The 20,403-nt window shown below is 41.1% G+C and overlaps 1 protein-coding gene and 2 pseudogenes across 1 annotated transcript; 2 read left to right on the forward strand and 1 right to left on the reverse strand.

Annotated features, from left to right (window-relative positions):
- The first annotated feature begins 1,997 nt into the window (after positions 1–1,997).
- Positions 1,998–3,074, forward strand: LOC119721113. The gene is made up of 2 exons (XM_038191008.1): positions 1,998–2,336; positions 2,783–3,074. Exons 1-2 carry the CDS (start codon positions 2,034–2,036, stop codon positions 2,909–2,911), a joined length of 432 nt encoding a protein of 143 aa, XP_038046936.1. The 5' UTR covers positions 1,998–2,033; the 3' UTR covers positions 2,912–3,074.
- A 13,936-nt stretch (positions 3,075–17,010) lies between these two features.
- LOC119720846 lies at positions 17,011–18,346 on the reverse strand (annotated as a pseudogene).
- Positions 18,347–18,355: 9 nt separating this feature from the next.
- LOC119720845 lies at positions 18,356–19,733 on the forward strand (annotated as a pseudogene).
- Positions 19,734–20,403: the final 670 nt, after the last annotated feature.

Consider the following 20,403-nt stretch of genomic DNA (forward strand, 5'->3'; position numbering starts at 1 on the left):
TCATGAAATGAACTTGTAACTTTCAATATATATATCGACCCTCATGCCTAGTGGTGCATATTACTCTGACGTCATGATGACGTCATCGGGTGTCAAATTACAAGCGATTTTAGCTGAAAAAGTGACCAATTACTTTCACCTATAACATTTGCACAAAATAATCAATAGTGTTTGTATTCTGTAATCGGATAGACCATGAATTGATAAACATTTTTGTCATGTAAGTGAACCCGGGTCTACTGGAAGGTCAAAGTTAGGTGAATTCAAAATTAACACTTTAGCCTGAAATCAAAACAAACAGCCAGTCCGCAGTGCACGCGATAATGAGGTCAAATCCCGAAGTTTCTTTGCACGGCCTACGTCACGAATCGGCCGCGAGATTTGCACGCGTTTTTGCGGGAGTTCGACCGATGTCATGAAACGAACTACACGTTCTAAAATCAGCAGTGGGCTTCCAAGATGGCGTGGTAAGTAGACGGTGCACGTTTTTCTGAGTCGAATGATATAAAATTTGTCAAGTTTTAGAAGGTTTTTGCTGTTTTTTTTTACTTGTAAGTCGAGGTATGATTTTGTAGACGGTTTGAGTTGTGATTTTATTTGCTGCGCCCTGACCCAGCTAGAAAATATTAGAGAAAAAGACCACTGCAAATCGAAAGAAAAAGCGATGATCTTTCGTATGGTACAAAGTTTAGCTTGTGGCGACATCGAGTTTTGTTTTCTTGAGCCACTTATTCCGAGCGAGATGTCGCTTTTTCGGCGGATTTTAAAGGGGGTTTCCACATTTGCGCATGCGCTATGCATATGTACATGTACGTGTACGTTTACACATGTACATATGTATGCCCCATAATTTTTAAAAATTAATACATTTCATCATGAAAAAAATATTATTTGTCAGGCATGTCTGGAGTGGAAATGTAAATTTTGTGTTTTATTGTTCAGCCTTCAGATTTATTGGCTAGTTTTGGCCATTTTGGTAGATTAGCGGGTACATTTAACAATTTATGAACATGCACAAGTACATGATCATGCATGCAAAATTTGAAAGACAGTTATGGTTATACTAAGTATTAGGCCTACTACTAGGGTATGCCTACTAATAATTACTATAAATATATACACCACGTAGGCCTAGGCCTTCATGTATTTATGAAACAGGCAGACATGACAAATTTTTGTGTACATGATTTATTTAAAGGTTAGGCCAATGCACTTACATGTACCTTCCTTTTTTTCTGTTATTGTTTCATGAATGTAGGTCAGGCCGTCCACCACCATGGCCTATTCCACCACGGCCACCAACACCAAGTTTTAAGCCCACTCGTGCAGTAAAGGCACTTATTATTGGAGATTCGTTGAGCAAATTTTTAGCCGAGAATGTCTCGTCTCCATTGGTTGAGGTCGAAGTGATCACTCGTCGCGGAGCAACAATATCCAGTCTGAGTAAGTTTTTACAACAGCACCGAGACAACTTCGAAGCTGCTCCCGATATTGTTGCTGTCCATGTTGGGACCAATGACCTCCCTTTGGGATTTTTGCACAGCAACATTCGACAGTTTCGTGACCTGATTGCTGCATTGCATGACGTTTTTCCAACATCGAAGTTGGCAGTCAGTGCAATACTTCCCCGCAAGGACAATGACGGTCTTGATGTTTCCCGTATTTACCACAACATCAAGTTTGGTAATGTCTGTGCCGAGCTGCACTGTCAATTCTTTGACATTGGTGAAGAGCTACGGGACTGGCACTTTGCTAGAGATGGCCTGCACCTCAATTGGGATGGCAACTCTCTTTTTGGTGAAATTTTTCAAGCCCATCTTGAGAGATTGTCCAGGAATCTACTATCTTCGTGTACGTCACGGAAGGCCGGGCCCGTTTCTACCCCTTCCTCTGCATTGTTTGTTCCTCCGGAACTGAAGAAGCTTGTACAGTCGCCGAGACGAGTCAAGAAAACAAAGTCAGAAGATCCACCTCCTCTACCTCCTCCACTACCTCCACCTCCTCATCCCCCAAATCCACCGGAGCCAAGAAGAATGAAGATGCCGTCCGCTGCAGCAGTAAAAAAGAAGCTGAAACGTATTGATGTTCACATCCAAGGTGAAGATTTCAAGCTTCGTGGACTAGTTCCATTCCATGCATCCGTCATCAAGCCAAAGCCTTCTGTGGGCAAAATTTCATACATCAGGGTCCCATCAGCTCACCGGTCCAAGGAGGTGGAGAGTCACGTGGCCTTCCCAAAGCCAGCGTCTCCCTACATTGCAGCCCGGAAGAGAGCTCAACGTAGAGGGGTAACTGCGAGGAGGATACGGAAACGGAGGCGACGGCGAAAACGCAAGGTTTGAATACAATACCATAGTTTTTGTTTAAGTGTTCAGTACTCTTCCATAAATTATCTCCAAAAAAAGTTCCTTTAGAGTGCAGTCAATAATATCTGAGATGAGCATGGGTAGGTTTTAATGTGAGTTGGAAGAAATTTAAAAATCATTGCAGTGACAAAGTGTGCTTGTGATTGTTGTTGATAATCAGTTTTACATTAAATTTGCAAGTCAAACCAAATTAGCACTTTATGTTGCCGATTAAGTATTTTCCAAAAAAAACAGAAAGAACCAATTTGAAATCTGTGCTAATTATCTTAACAAACCAATGACAGTTATGTGTATCATTCTTTTATATTGCGATACAGTTTGTTTTGTGAAAAGAACTGTCGTTACCTTGTGGCAATAACTGGCAAAAATATACCATGCTATGAGTTTTTTCCTTTCGTATTTGTTTTCACACACAGCTTGGGTGTCAGATATTTCAGACCACATGTGCATCTCGACTGGGCTTCTGTCAACTGCCGGCTGATCAAACATGTAGTACTGCGGAGTCTTCCAATATGGTAAATGTAAACGAAAAATTGCAGGGGTAAAAAAAAGTAACGGGGGAAAAGCCAAACGGAGCAGACCCCCATGCAAGAAAGAACAATGTGGTCCTTGCCAAATTTGTGGGAAAATAAGCACAAGATGGACTCACTTGTCAACATTAAAAAATGACACACTTAAGCAGTTTGTACTTCAAGTATTGCCACATCTGTCATTACATGATCGTATATGTAATGCTTGTCATCACAAATATTCTAGGAAATCAAAAAATCCAGTGTATACACCTGAAAAAACACGTGTCAAAAAAAGACCAATATGTTATTTAAACAGTTTTAACATGTGCTATTCGATGTCTACAGTAGACTCTTCATTTTCATTAGAACAGATTCAGTCTTGTTTTCAAGTGCTGTTACATGTAACACATGCTTCTGAAATTCCCAATTTAATCCCATTATGCGGTGCACACAAATCACAGTTATATAATTTTCACTCAAATGCAAAGTGTGGGGTTTGTGGCATCTTTTTTTCATCTAGGTCCAGACGGTATCTATGTACAAAGTTAGATATAGATAATGCTTATTTCCAACTTAAAGTAAACAAGGAGGAAAGAGCTATAACTGTGACGAGTTGTTTGTGCTACAATTGCTACTGTGTGGCAAAAAGGGACACAGCACCTGACATAACTTTAGATGATGTGCGACAAGGTTTAGACTTCACTGAAGTCGACGAAGAATTGAATCATACTGCTTATGCACTAAGTAATACATGTAAGGATATTTGTAGGGGCTGCAGTTCTGAAGCTTTCCTCCTTGCGGATCTTTATGACCAGTTTCTTATTAATCTTGAACTTCAGTGCAAAAAGGATTCCTCATCTCCTGGTACATGTTATGATTCATGTAAAAAAGCTTGCAATAGCAGATGGTTACTTTCTGGAATTCTTAACAGGTTCAGTAATTTACTAGAAGTACACAAGATGATTGCCCGCAAGCAAAGCATTTTATTAATTTACTCTAATCTGGATATAAGAGTTGCACTTCATATGTCTTATTCAAAGTTGCGGCATCAACGACGTAAAACTGAAAAGGAAGCTCCCATGGATCAGAGCGATAAACAGTTTTTTACCTCTCCGGGTGATATTGTCTCAATGGCGCAGTATGTCCTTCCCCAGATTAATGAAAAGCTGAAACAGCAGTCAAGAGAAATAATGGAACATTTCACGCAGTTTCCTACCCAAATTGCTGCATTTGATTTTAATTCCCTTCTTGAAATGATTGATCCGCTGGTGTGGAATTGTGTATCTGTACTAACTGCAAATGTTGATGAGCTGAAGTTCATTCACAGTAATGAATTAGTTTGGGATAGCAAAAAGGTCATGTTCCCTTCATATTCCAAATCACATGGACTGCAGCGTAGAAACAGAAGGATTGTCCTGGTGATGTCAATGCAGTTTGTTTTAAGCGAATCAAACAATTACCCATTCCACATCATCATTGCTAACTGTGTCAAGAGATTGTCTCATTCATCCAAACTTATCAGGTTACTGAATCACTCAGGATTGTGCACATCTGAAGATACTCTTGATAGATTCTTAGAGAATATTAAACAGCTTCGCCAGGAGGCAGGACTTCTGTCTACCATTGAACCCACCTCTTTTACAGTAGTAAGCATTGATAATATTGATGTACTTGCCAGTCATGCTGCAATTACTTCAACCGGTTCTGGAAGGAGCTGGCATGGAACCTCTGTCATGGCACAACAACCAAAACCAGTCACAGAAAAATTAAGTCCTCTTGGGGAGTTAATTGAAAAATCACCAACATCATCAATTCCAGATTTTCAAATTGTTCCCATTTTTGGGGATGGACGCTGTCTTTATAGGTGCATTGCATCATTTAGCAGATCCGACATCTTATTTTGTGGCAGGAATGAAGTTGGTATACCAATTGACAGTGTTTGTTTTCAGGAAGAGCAACAGTTGGCGGATCAAATTAGACGCAGTGTGTGTATGTTTTTAGAACAACACATAAATTCCTTGGAAGGACTGCCTGAAGGAATTCAGCATGTTCTTTTGGAGTCCTCGAGTAATGAATTTTATTCATCATTTGCAGAGAGAATTAGGGACAACAAAAATCCCAGTACATATGCTGGTCATTTGGAAATGTGTGCCCTTGCATGTATCCTGCAGACTGATGTTCATGTCTATCAAAGAACTGTCCAGGGAATGAAATTGGTAGCAAGGTATCCTAATGAGCAGATGTCACATTATCACATATGTTTACTATATCGCCCTGGTTCTAATTCCTTGACTGCCCATTTTGATTTGCTCTACTGTGCAAACTGCAGACCCAGTATTGAAGTTCTACTTGACATGCACAACATTCATCATGATACGCCTTCTGTGAATGTGCTTGACACAGTTTTTTAAAAATGGCAAGCAGCCGTTCCTGTTCTGCACAAACCAAACTTCATTAACCTTGTGTCAGGTGGTATGTCTGGAACCAGATCAGTTAAGTCATGTCCAGAACACCTGCAGCATCACGAAAGTATTGCAGAAACATTGGTTACATCTGCAAAAGGTAGTACATCTTGTGACACTAAAAAAGAGAAAGCAGAAGCAAGTCACAAACCTTCTAAAAGGAGACAAGTTGGGAGTTCAGCTTTACCTGTGCCAGAAAAATCTCATTTTTCAATTCCACTTTTCAAAACATTCATTCGTCAAAACTTGTCACTTGAAAACTTTTTCCCTTCAGATGAGGAAAAGCTTCAGGAAAAGCAACTTCATTATGATGTATTTATGCATGTTGCAGAGAGATATGTTTCTGTTACAGCCAAAACTGAGCATACAGTTCCAGGTCTGAAATGTAACCTGATGTTACACTCAAGTCCCCGATGTGAGAAGTCCAAATTTTCTTACATTTATGTGCTGAACGAAAAGGCGGATTGCGCTGGAACTGTAAAATCTGTTGTTGGCCTTCTATATGACCTCTTCAAAATCTCAAAATCAGTTAACCATCTTGTTCTTGCAGGAGATGGTGCAACAGTGAAGATTTTGCTGGATGTGAAAAAAGAATATGGTGAAATGCTAGACTGGGTTGTGCCTTATTTAGGTGATTGGCATATCTTGAAAAATTTCCAAGAAGTTTTAATGAAAATATTTTGGGATGCTGGGTTAAAAGATATTGCCAAAACAACCCACAAAAGCAAAACACTCAACAACTTGAAAACTTGCAGTAATTTTAAGAGAACTCATCGATTTATATTGCAAGTTTATGAGGCCATTTACATTCATCAATTGAAATCTTTTTTAGATTTCAGAGTTGACAAAGACAGCACATCCTGTTCAATTAGCAATTCATCACTCCATGATACCCTCATAAGCACTGTAGAGCAAGTGCATATTCAAGGGGATTTTTGTAATTACTTGGGAATGGAGGAATTCATTTCAAAGGTACATAGCAACCTTCATGAATTTTTGCCGAATTTTCTTGAGGAGTTCACCGAGTATTGTACCGAGATGTCAACAAAATTTGAAACTTTCAAGTTCTGGAATAATTTTCTGAAGGTGGATTGCTTTTGCTATATACAGTTGTGGACAGCCATGCGAACTGCTAACTGGGATATGCGACTTGTTGCCTTGAAAAGGATGGGCCCGTTGTTCCATGCATTCGACAGGCAGAATTATTCCAAAATGATTCCTATCCATCTTTGTCAAATGCATGGTCTACCAAGCTACATCTTGGATCACTTCAAAAATGGTGCATTTGTCTCGAGTATTAAGGGGGTCAACTTTTCCTCGGTTGGACTAGATGAGGCTCATGAAATGCTGATCAACAAAGATTGCAAAACAGCTTTGTCTCGAAGCCTGCCGACAAACATGGAGAAAATTGCTGGTACATTAGAGTTCCAGGCTCTTCTTATAGACAATTTCCAGAATCAACTGTCTTTTTCTTCATTGTGTGGTGTTCTTCAAAGAGACTTTGCCTCATCAGTCATTAAGTGTGAACTTCAAAATGTGAAGAGTTACTTTGCCAAGGTTTCTGAAAGTACAATGTTTCAGGGCGATCAACTACAGAATCTTTCTCATGCTTTTGATCATACACCCGCCACGAAAGCACAGCAAAAAGCACTTTTGACCTACAGAGAAATTGGAAATTCTTCATATGATACATATGTGCGTTTTAACGTTTTGCATGAGTCCAGTGTTGCAAAACCTGTTGTAAGAAGGCATCGACTTTCAACATTTGCCAAGGAGAAAATTACAAAGAGGAAAATCAGTTACCTTGAAAAGGAAAAAAAATTGATTACTCTTTGTTACAAGAGGACAATAGCGTATTCAGAAAAGCACAACCAGCCAGTCCATCAATTATTTCAGTTCATAGAAACTCCACGCGCAATTTGTACACCCTCTGGGTTGCCGAACAAAGGCGCAAAATATATAACGTATGACTTGTTTGGCAAGAGGTATGCTGAATCATATTCACCAATTACAGATGCTCATGCTTTTCCTCCGGGAACCTGTCTGATTGCAGAGGGGATGAACATAATTTACACTAATCCTCTTTCAGGTTTTAGATTTTTCAAAGAATACGCTTTTCTGATTGTATCAAGGTGGGTGACACCATTTTTCAAGAGAAAATACAAGGAGGTGCGTATCTTGTTCGATCAGGTGTGTTCACAGGGAATTTCGCCTAAAGGTTTTGAACGGGAGAGACGTGATGCTGGACAAGATGACGAAGTGGAAGTTTTTGAGAACATTGAAGACCAAACACCTCTACCACTGAACTGGTCTAAATTTCTGAAAGTTCGTCAGAATAAACGTAAACTTTGTCAGTATTTGTCACAGAAACTGGTAGAGATTGTGCCGTCTTCTTTGCAGTCCTCTGATCAAATGTTTGTAACTTCAGGAGGATTTCCAAGCCTTGCACTGGAAAGGTCTGAATGGACTGGAATGTGTGTTTCATTGGCTGGTGTATTTCCCCATAGCATTGTTCATAATCATGAGGAAACAGACACACAGATATGGCTACATGTTGAAGATACATCATGCTTATCTGTGCACATTTACTCCATTGATCGTGACATAGGTATGATTGGTTTACCGCTATGTTTTGGTGAAAAAACAGTTGTAATTCAGTATAAAGCATCCGGAACAGTGGAAAAGTACCTGAAGCTCAACACGTTAAGGTCGGCCCTTAGTAATGATTCAGATTTAGCCCCCTTAGTGAAGCGTGGTTGTGATGTTAACAAGATTATCCAAGTGTTTTATATTTGTACTGGTTGTGATTTTGTATCATACTTTGCAAGACTTGGCAAAAGCACATTCCTGAAGGTGTTTCTTCAGTTTGCTGAATTTATTTCAGGATGTTTTGTTCCTGAAACAGATGGCCAGTTGTCTTATACGGAACTAGATGTTAACCATGAGCTCGGTCTATTATCATTTTTCCGATTAGTTGGGTGTGTTTACTTTCAAGCTAATCGTGCATCTCTGCACCAGCATGCCAGCACGCCTATTGAACTGTTTAACAGTATCAATGCTTCTACGGTACTTGATCATCATTCAAAGTTTCTTTCTATTATTCGTAAAGCTTCTTGGCAAGGTGTTTATGAAGACTCTCTGCTTCCTTCAGACTCTGCATTATCTTTTCACTGGCTTAGATCATGCTGGGTAAGCAATGTTTGGGGCCAAGCGCTCAAGCCACTGTTTCAATATCCTGACTTAAATCTGTATGGTTGGGAATGTATTAGCGATTCTGGTGAAGTGAAAATAGTGTGGGATTCACTGACAAACATGGAACAGATTCGTAAAAATGTAATACACTTGACCAGAGGTTGCTCATGTGCGAAGAGTAAGTGTTTAAACAGGCAGTGTAAATGCAGAAAAATAAACGAAGCATGTGGACCAGGATGCACCTGTAGAGATTGTGAGAATTTGCCTGCTCAAGCTGGAATAGATTTGACAGAACCAGTAGATGCAGAAACTTTTTCTGATGATGAATCACAAACATCATCTTTCTGTCCGTCGGATACTGAGTTGGCCTTTAACAGTAGTGATTATGAAAATGCTGAGGATGAAGTTGAAATGGACACACCCTTACAAGTCGGGCAAGAAGCACAAATTGTTTCTGAGGCTTCTTTATCAGACGACAGTTTGTCAGAAAATGAGGTGTAGAACGTGCTTATTATGGTCAGAACCTATATATTGGATGGGTGCAATAAAGTGCTTAGTGTGCATATATATATTCTTCCTGTGCATGCTGAAATAATGTTACTGCTGAAAATAGGTTTATTCTGTTATTTATATTTCAATATGAGGGAGGGGAAATTCTGCTGAGAAGAATAATGCCATTTTACTTTGAAGAAACATATTTATGTTAATGTTTGCCACAACCCATGTATATCTATGCCATAACTGTTTGCCAAGTAAAGTTTGGTTTGTGAAGAAATATTGGTATGTTTATTTGTAGTTGCAACATTTTTCACATGCAGCTTATGAATCCCAATAAACTATCTCGGGTATATTTTTGAGATATGAAATGTGATGGTTGAAAGTTTGGGGAAAAGTCCATTAGGCTGGTAAATTATCTCTTCAGCAATGGAAAGCATGTTTGTAAAATGGTGTTTATGTGGTAGTCATAGTCAGTGATAAGTTAATTGTGCTGTATTAAAGTAAGAACAACTGTAAATAACGTAATATTGTGTTCTCTGTACATGTATTGCCAAAGAAACCGTATTGGTTGCTCAGGCTAAACGTTTTATGTATTTTTATGTTAGGGTTATGTTTCTTCCATAATAATATATCTCAATATGAGGGTGGGGAAATATGGTACAAAGTCTACTGAGAAGAATAATGCCATTCTATTGTGAAGAAACATATTTATGTTAATGTTTGCCACAACACATGTATATCAATGCCATAACTGTTTGCCAAGGAAACCGAGGTTTAAGAAAAACTATTTTTAAAAACATGTTTGTAGTTGCAATATTGTTCACAGGCAGCTTATGATTTCAAAACTAGCAAGTAAACCATCTTTGGTATTTTTGAAATATGATATTTGATGGTTTAAAGGATTGAAACAGTGCATTATAGCTCGTTAATGATCTTTTCATCAAAGGAAATTTAATTGTTGTAAAATTGTGTTTTTGTGGTAGTCATAGTCAGTGATATGTTAAATGTGCTGTAATTAAGGTATTATTGGTTCTCTGTATTGCCAAAGAAACCATATTCAGTTATTCACTGCTCAGGCTAAATGTTTTTTTTTTTTTTTTTTTTTAAGTTTAGGGTGTTGCAGTATTTGATGTTTGTCAATCTACATGAACTTGCCAATACATTTGCTCATTTTGATATTTTAAGATGTGCCATTGGGTAAAGTGTCTTTCTAAGGTGCCTTTTATTCTGATACATTCAAGTATTTTGTTACGCAATGCACTTTCTTGCAATTAAACTTTTCCAAAAATATACAACTGAACTTCTATCGGTGGTGCCTTACAAGATGCAAGTATTATTTTTTACTTTTATTATGCCAATACATCATATTATATATATGTGTGAATCTTTATATGTGTAAATCTTTATATTTTTATGGTTTATGTGTCACGTTTAATTTAAACTACCTCAATGTTGATGTGTTTTATGCAGTTTTTCAGCTTGCATAACATAAACAGAGCCATTTTGGGGCCCCTCTAACTTAAAAATGAAACAAGCTACTTTCTTTCTGTTTAAATATTTGAAATCTACAGCAAAAAATAGCCCAGATTACCAAGTTTCAAATGTCTGGGTGGTATAGTTTTAAATATATGGCCCTTTAAACATTGAATTTCATGACGCGACGCACTTTTGGCCCCGCCCACCTCAAATTTCAAAATGCTGTTGCGCAAGAACGAAAAGTCGTAGAGACCCCAAATTTTCAGAATTTGCATTTCTCCTAAGTATCTTTCAGTACACCAAAAAAGAAAAAAATCCAAGAGGTGATGGTGTGCACCATTTGTTGAGTTGGCATGGAATGACCCATAATTAATGTATGGACCTTTAATGTGACGTCACATTTTAACTTTCGGTCTGTTGACGCCATCATTCTTTCTCCCCCTCAGGTTGTTCTTAGCATGAAACTGATTATGTACATCAATTATAAAGTGATTTTAGCAAACTTGCCACACACATCAACTGATTATTCATTTTACAACGCTGGTCGGCTGACCAACGTTGGAAAAATACAGTTTTTCTTGAAAATTCCAGCATAACAGAAGCCACAACTTTACAGGATGCTTGAGACTGTCCTTCCCTAACAATCCAGTAAGATATTTTGTGATAATTTGATAATTTCGTTTTTTGATGTTTGCAAATGTTGTATCTTCCCTTTAAGTGTATGCAATAACAACACCCAACTTCCGGTTTGATGACGTCACAGTATTTGGAAGCATAAGGTCAATATTAAGAGTAACAGATGTCATTTTGTTGGGCAAAAAACAAAGTCAAGAGACAGGGATCGTATGATGGATTTAAATTAAAAATAAAACAAGTCAGGTGTGTTTACAAACACAAATGCCCCGCAACCGTGACTGTTCCCATGACATAACACCACTCTTTTAGCATCAACTTACATGTACCTTGGTCACATAGAACATTCATTGACAGCATTAGTGTCTTCTGTAGGTTTTATATGAATTTATCCCTAATCCCTATAATCTCAGAATAAATACAAGATTTCTATTGTTTTAGCCACTGTGAACTTGACCCTTGACCTTTGGGCCCCAAATGCAATAGGCTTCTTAGGATTGCCAAGAACAATCCACAAACCAAATTTGAAGTTCACATGTAAAGTATTTCTCAAGTTATCGCGCTGACAAGATTTCTATTGTTTTAGCCACTGTGAACTTGACCTTTGGCCTTTTGGCCCCAAATGCAATAGGCTTCTTAGGATTGCCAAAAACAATCCACAAACCAAATTTGAAATTCACGTGTAAAGTATTTCTCAAGTTATCGCGCTGACAAGATTTCTATTGTTTTAGCCACTGTGAACTTGACCTTTGGCCTTTTGGCCCCAAATGCGAAAGGCTTCTTAGGATTACCAAGAACAATCCACAAACCAAATTTGAAGTTCATGTGTTAAGTATTTCTCAAGTTATCGCGCTGACAAGATTTCTATTGTTTTAGCGACTGTGAACTTGACCTTTGGCCTTTTGGCCCCAAATGCAAAAGGCTTCTTAGGATTACCAAGAACAATCCACAAACCAAATTTGAAGTTCATATGTTAAGAATTTCTCAAGTTATCGCGCTGACAAGATTTGTCCGGACACACACACCCAGCCACCCACACCCCCACCCACCAACTAACACACACAAACACCCACCCACGGAAGGACGAGGCGGAAACAGTATGTCCCTTCGGCTTCGCCGCGGAGCATAATAATCATTGTTGAATTCTTCTAGTAACTTCCGGTCGATGACGTCATGATTATGAAACCTTGCATATTCATTTGTGATATTCACGGGATAAATCGGGGCAATTTCATAAAAATTGGATTTAGGGTTATATCATTTTGAAAGATTAAACTGTTTTGATGTGCTGCTAGAGGGCGCCCTTTCATGGGATGACAACAAAATTATATTTTTGCGATTGGCATTCCTCACTTAACACTTCCATAATGTATTTGTCTGTAGTAAAATGCTTCTGTTTTCGAGTTAAATTCAATTTCTATTGCACTTCCAGTAACACCAGAAGTGAAGGTCAAGTGGTTTTATAACCAGGACTAAGAAATGTTGCTCAAGGCACCGTCTACAACCTCACGAAAAAATGAACATGATATTGTATTTAGTTCAAGAGATATAGGTCACTTTGTCAAACTGTGCCATCAAATCGCTTGTACATGTAATTTGATATCTGATAACGTCATGATGACGTGACAACATTTATAACATCTTTGTAACATGGTACAAGTTCACACAAGGTTTTATGATCATACCGTAAACCGTTTGGAAGAACTTGTGCTTTGTTTCGATTTCAGGCTAATTAATGTCTTCATTTTGAATTCACCTAACCTAACCGGAAGTAAAGGTCAAGCGAGTTCACGTACAGGACACAAAATGTCTATCAATTTATGGTCTATCTGATTACAAGGTTATGGCATAATTGATCATTTTGTTCAAGCGTTATTGGTGTAAGAAGATCGTCATTTTTTAATGAAAATTGCTTGTAATTTGACACACGATGACGTCATAATGATGTCAGAGTAATATGCACCACTTATGATGAGGGTCGATTTATATTGAAAGTTACAAGTTCATATCATAAACCGTTTAGGAGAAAACCCGCGACAGCGTGCTGTATATACAGAAAAACAAGTCATGTGTTTACAAACACAAATGCCCCACAACCGTGACTGTTCCCATGACATAATTAACACCACTCTTTTAACATCAATTACTTACATGTACCTTGGTCACATGGAACGTTCATTGACAGCATTAGTGTCTTCTGTAGGTTTTATATGAATTAATCCCTAATCCCTATGATCTCAGGATAAATACAAGATTTATATTGTTTTAGCCACTGTGCCCTTGACCCTTGACCTTTCGACCCCCAATGTGAAAGGCCTATTTGGATTACCAAGAACAATCCACAAACCAAATTTGAAGTTCACATGTAAAGTATTTCTCAAGTTATCGTGCTGACAAAATTTCTTTTGTTTTAGCCACTGTGACCTTGACCCTTGACCTTTTGGCCCCAAATGCAATAGGCTTCTTAGGATTACCAAGAACAATCCACAAACCAAATTTGATATTCACATGTAAAGTATTTCTCAAGTTATCGCGCTGACAAGATTTCTATTGTTTTAGCCACTGTAAACTTGACCTTTGACCTTTTGGCCCCAAATGCAATAGGCTTCTTAGGATTACCAAGAACAATCCACAAACCAAATTTGAAGTTCATATGTAAAGTATATCTCAAGTTATCACGCTGACAAAATTTCTTTTGTTTTAGCCACTGTGACCTTGACCCTTGACCTTTTGGCCCCAAATGCAAAAGGCTTCTTAGGATTGCCAAGGACAATCTACAAATTAAATTTGAAGTTCATATGTTCAGTATATTTTTCAAGTTATCGCGCGGACAAGATTTCTATTGTTTTAGCCACTGTGAACTTGACCCTTGACCTTTTGGCCCCAAATGCAATAGGCTTCTTAGGATTACCAAGAACAATCCACAAACCAAATTTGAAATTCATATGTAAAGTATTTTTCAAGTTATCGCGCTGACAAGATTTCTATTGTTTTAGCCACTGTAAACTTGACCTTTGACCTTTTGGCCCCAAATGCAATAGGCTTCTTAGGATTACCAAGAACAATCCACAAACCAAATTTGAAGTTCATATGTAAAGTATTTCTCAAGTTATCGCGCTGACAAGATTTCTATTGTTTTAGCAACTGTAAACTTGACCTTTGACCTTTTGGCCCCAAATGCAATAGGCTTCTTAGGATTACCAAGAACAATCCACAAACCAAATTTGAAGTTCATATGTAAAGTATATCTCAAGTTATCACGCTGACAAAATTTCTTTTGTTTTAGCCACTGTGACCTTGACCCTTGACCTTTTGGCCCCAAATGCAAAAGGCATCTTAGGATTGCCAAGGACAATCTACAAATTAAATTTGAAGTTCATATGTTCAGTATATTTTTCAAGTTATCGCGCGGACAAGATTTCTATTGTTTTAGCCACTGTGAACTTGACCCTTGACCTTTTGGCCCCAAATGCAATAGGCTTCTTAGGATTACCAAAAACAATCCACAAACCAAATTTGAAATTCACATGTAAAGTATTTCTCAAGTTATCGCGCTGAAAAGATTTCTATTGTTTTAGCCACTGTAAACTTGCCCTTTGACCTTTTGGCCCATAGGCTTCTTAGGATTACCAAGAACAATCCACAAACCAAATTTGAAGTTCATATGTTAAGTATTTCTCAAGTTATCGCGCTGACACGATTTATCCGGACACACGCACACACCCCCACAGTCTTTTTTTTACTATACGCCTGAGGTCAACTATTGTGTTTCCCTTTGTCCCTCTAATATAACACTTTCCCATAGACTAAGCACATAACCGTACGATCGAGAACCGGTTTTAACAATAGGCACCGTCGTCCGAGGGTCAAAGGCTCCTTTGTGCTCCTTTTGTCGTCTGTCCTCGAGCGTAATACAATACAAGAGCACACACACACACACTGCAACATTCTGGAATTTGTATTCTTGTGGAGACATTTCTTTGTTCTCGTGTAGTAAAGTTTTCGAGTTTGAAACTGAAGCTTCAAAATGCTCTTATTTTAACCAGAATTAATTTCCTGGGCTGTAATTTGGACTAAATATCCCTTTTCCAAAACTCTTCCATTTGCGACGGATCATCCTACCTTGGAAATTCCTAGTTTTTGAGTAAAATCCATATATCTATTTCGTGAAATTCTTGTGGAGACGTATTCATCTATAGAAATGTTCTTGTGGAGACGTATACAATCTTTTGTTCCCTATTGTGTGCATGTCTCCGTAAGGTAGTAAATTCTAGCACCCACCCACACACACACCCACCCACACACACACCCACGGAAGGACAAGGCGGAAACAGAATGCCCCTACGGCTTCGCCGCGGGGCATAAAAAAGGAAAGAACTAGAGTTTGGCGTTTGTTGAGTTACAAACGCAGAGTGGTCGGGCGGACAGCCTTTTTATTATACACTGCAGTTAAGGGAATATACATCATTTGCTTTTGCTGTAATTTTCAGATATGGATGGAATTGGGGGGTTGGAAATATATATCAAATATAGTTACACTGACTTTCTTGAGGTTTTGGGTTCGAAAATGCTATGAAAACCAAGAAAAACAATCATTTTCCTGTAGTCTGGTTCCCTGACTCCATTGAAGAAACAGAGCAGTTTACATACATTGGGGAATTGTAAGGTCAGGGAACTAGTCTAGCTGGCTCGTACCCGTTCATAGGTTTGTAATCGATTGCAAACAAGTGCGATGGTCAATTGGGGCCAGTATTTGAAAAAAAGCCAGTTTTTTCCAACGCTGGTCGGCCGATCAGCGTTGGAAATTGATACAAAAATACCACATTTCTTGAAAATGACAGTATACCAGGTGCCATGATTTTACAGGATGCTTTACACTGTCATTCACTAACAGTCCAGCAAGGTATTTCAAAATGATTTGGTAGTTTTATTTTTTGATGTTTGCAAATGTTGTATTTTCCCTTTAAGTTAGGAATATATGTTTATGTAGAAAAAAGGATCACGAAATAAAATCCCTTCAAGAACAATCAATGTTTCAAAAAGGTATCTTTAACGGTGTGATAAATTTCAGTAAACATTCTTTGTGAACAAAAAGTTATTTCTGGTTTGATGACGTCATCAGTCAAAAATGGTTAGTGAATACTGATAAAGTTCGGAGAGGATAATTTTTCATTGTAAAGTTAAGTAAGATTTGAGGCTTTGCATGGTGAAGATACTAAATAATGAAAGGTTTGCGGAAACACCATGTGCGAATGATTTCTCAACTAAGAGAATGGTTCTGAAAAGAACCAGAGGTATAAACTCGACGTTCCGGTCAGTATGCTCTGACCGTCTTCAGGAGAGTGCCTAAACTCTTAGAAAGTGAATACTTAAGTAGCAAAAGGTGAAATCAATGGAGTGTGAAGTTGCATCCTGTGAGGATGCCAAGTAGACAGGATCCCTGAGCAAGCTTAGTGCCCACTGAAGTGGAACAGTAGGGTTGCAGTGTCAGTGGAGGGAGGACCTAGGGTATAGGAGACCCATCAGTCTAAGGTAGTAGCTGAGGACCTAGGGTATAGGAGACCCATCAGTCTGGAGAAGTGGGAGCCAGATGTCGTTGAGATGAAACCCGATGTCTTGCGGAACTGTGTTGTGCTTGCGGATCTCGATGGCTTCCCGTATGCGTCTTGGATGCCAGAACTGGATCGGTGCGATGAGTTCGGCCGCATCCCAATCAACTTTGTGGTCGTTGATGTGGGAATGTTTGACAATGGCCGATTTGTCAAAATCCCCTCGCCGTCCATGTGCTCTGTGTTCCTTGAGCCTAGTGGGAAGGTTCCGACCGGTTTCGCCGATGTAGACTTTGCCGCATTCGCATGGAATGCGGTAGACTCCCGGCTTGGAAGAGGAGTCCTGCTTGTCCTTGTGAGTATGGAGGCTGCCTTGGAGCTTGTTGCCAGATGAGTGGTACACCTTGACGCCGGCTTGTCGGAGGATGCGTTGCAGATGATGAGAAGCTGGACCTATGTAAGGAAGAGTGACTGAGGGAGATACAGTGGGAGGACCTTGGGTATAGGGGACCCGTTGGTCAGGTTTGCTGATCTTGATGCGGTTGGGTTTGTAGCCGTTCCGTTGTAGTGACGTCTGGATGTGCTTGAGTTCACGCTTGAGGTTGTCTTGGTCGCAGACCTCGAAGGCTCTCTGTACTAGGGTGCGGTTGACCGATGACTTGATGCTGGGGTGATGGAACGACCGCTGGTGGAGATAGCGGTCGGTGTGGGTGGGTTTCCTGTAGACGCTGTGTCCCAGGGTGCCATCCGGATTCCTGGAGATCTTGACGTCCAGGAAAGGAATGGTGCCATGCTGTTCTTGTTCCATGGTGAAGCTGATGCTGGTGTGTTGCTTGTTGAGGTACTGGAGGAAGTCTTGGAGTGTGTCCGGGCCATGGGGCCACACTACGAAGGTGTCATCAACGTAGCGTAGCCACAGGATCGGCCGAAGATCCGCTGTGAGTAGGGAGGAAGACTCGAACTCCTCCATGAAGATGTCGGCTAGGACCGGGGATAAAGGAGATCCCATGGAGGTCCCAGCCGTTTGCTCGTAGAACTTGCCTTGCCACTGAAAACAACTGGAAGAAATACATGTTAGTAACAGATCATGAATTTGGTCGGGGGACAGGTCTGTGCGTTCAGCGAGAGTGGTATCATGTTCAAGTCTTTCCTTAGCTAGTTTGCAGGCCTCGCCTGTGGGAACATTGGTGAAGAGTGAGACGACGTCAAAACTGACAAGCAAGTCAGTGGGTTGGACAGTGAGGTTTCTGGTGATGCTGACAAACTGGGAAGAGTTGGACACATGGTGTGGTGTCTGACCCACCAAGGGTCTGAGGATTTTGGCTAAGTGTTGGGCTGTGTGGTAAGTGGGGGAACCTCGAGAGGCAACTATGGGGCGCAGAGGGATCTCAGGTTTGTGAATCTTTGGTTGACCAAAGAACCTGGGACAGATCGAACTGGAGGGTCTGAGTCGTCTGTAGAGGGGGGTGGATAATGCATCTGCTCGATGCAAGAGGAGAAGTTGGCTGGCAACTCGCTTCTCGATGGCGGGGATGGGGTTCTTGGGGAGTGGGCGGTATGAACCAGAAGAAAGTATGTCTTTTACCTTGTTGCTGTAGTCCTCCCTGTCCATGACGACGGTGGCGTTGCCCTTGTCCGCTGTGAGGATGTGGATGGAGTTGTCTGACCAAACCAGAGCGGTTCGCTGTCAGTGACCTTCGCCGAGACAACTCCATCCACATCCTCACAGCGGACAAGGGCAACGCCACCGTCGTCATGGACAGGGAGGACTACAGCAACAAGGTAAAAGACATACTTTCTTCTGGTTCATACCGCCCACTCCCCAAGAACCCCATCCCCGCCATCGAGAAGCGAGTTGCCAGCCAACTTCTCCTCTTGCATCGAGCAGATGCATTATCCACCCCCCTCTACAGACGACTCAGACCCTCCAGTTCGATCTGTCCCAGGTTCTTTGGTCAACCAAAGATTCACAAACCTGAGATCCCTCTGCGCCCCATAGTTGCCTCTCGAGGTTCCCCCACTTACCACACAGCCCAACACTTAGCCAAAATCCTCAGACCCTTGGTGGGTCAGACACCACACCATGTGTCCAACTCTTCCCAGTTTGTCAGCATCACCAGAAACCTCACTGTCCAACCCACTGACTTGCTTGTCAGTTTTGACGTCGTCTCACTCTTCACCAATGTTCCCACAGGCGAGGCCTGCAAACTAGCTAAGGAAAGACTTGAACATGATACCACTCTCGCTGAACGCACAGACCTGTCCCCCGACCAAATTCATGATCTGTTACTAACATGTATTTCTTCCAGTTGTTTTCAGTGGCAAGGCAAGTTCTACGAGCAAACGGCTGGGACCTCCATGGGATCTCCTTTATCCCCGGTCCTAGCCGACATCTTCATGGAGGAGTTCGAGTCTTCCTCCCTACTCACAGCGGATCTTCGGCCGAGCCTGTGGCTACGCTACGTTGATGACACCTTCGTAGTGTGGCCCCATGGCCCGGACACACTCCAAGACTTCCTCCAGTACCTCAACAAGCAACACACCAGCATCAGCTTCACCATGGAACAAGAACAGCATGGCACCATTCCTTTCCTGGACGTCAAGATCTCCAGGAATCCGGATGGCACCCTGGGACACAGCGTCTACAGGAAACCCACCCACACCGACCGCTATCTCCACCAGCGGTCGTTCCATCACCCCAGCATCAAGTCATCGGTCAACCGCACCCTAGTACAGAGAGCCTTCGAGGTCTGCGACCAAGACAACCTCAAGCGTGAACTCAAGCACATCCAGACGTCACTACAACGGAACGGCTACAAACCCAACCGCATCAAGATCAGCAAACCTGACCAACGGGTCCCCTATACCCAAGGTCCTCCCACTGTATCTCCCTCAGTCACTCTTCCTTACATAGGTCCAGCTTCTCATCATCTGCAACGCATCCTCCGACAAGCCGGCGTCAAGGTGTACCACTCATCTGGCAACAAGCTCCAAGGCAGCCTCCATACTCACAAGGACAAGCAGGACTCCTCTTCCAAGCCGGGAGTCTACCGCATTCCATGCGAATGCGGCAAAGTCTACATCGGCGAAACCGGTCGGAACCTTCCCACTAGGCTCAAGGAACACAGAGCACATGGACGGCGAGGGGATTTTGACAAATCGGCCATTGTCAAACATTCCCACATCAACGACCACAAAGTTGATTGGGATGCGGCCGAACTCATCGCACCGATCCAGTTCTGGCATCCAAGACGCATACGGGAAGCCATCGAGATCCGCAAGCACAACACAGTTCCGCAAGACATCGGGTTTCATCTCAACGACATCTGGCTCCCACTTCTCCAGACTGATGGGTCTCCTATACCCTAGGTCCTCAGCTACTACCTTAGACTGATGGGTCTCCTATACCCTAGGTCCTCCCTCCACTGACACTGCAACCCTACTGTTCCACTTCAGTGGGCACTAAGCTTGCTCAGGGATCCTGTCTACTTGGCATCCTCACAGGATGCAACTTCACACTCCATTGATTTCACCTTTTGCTACTTAAGTATTCACTTTCTTAGAGTTTAGGCACTCTCCTGAAGACGGTCAGAGCATACTGACCGGAACGTCGAGTTTATACCTCTGGTTCTTTTCAGAACCATTCTCTTAGTTGAGAAATCATTCGCACATGGTGTTTCCGCAAACCTTTCATTATTTAGTATCTTCACCATGC

The sequence above is a fragment of the Patiria miniata genome, unplaced genomic scaffold (genome assembly GCF_015706575.1).
Source record: "Patiria miniata isolate m_02_andy unplaced genomic scaffold, ASM1570657v1 HiC_scaffold_9, whole genome shotgun sequence".
In the NCBI taxonomy this organism is placed as follows: domain Eukaryota; kingdom Metazoa; phylum Echinodermata; class Asteroidea; order Valvatida; family Asterinidae; genus Patiria; species Patiria miniata.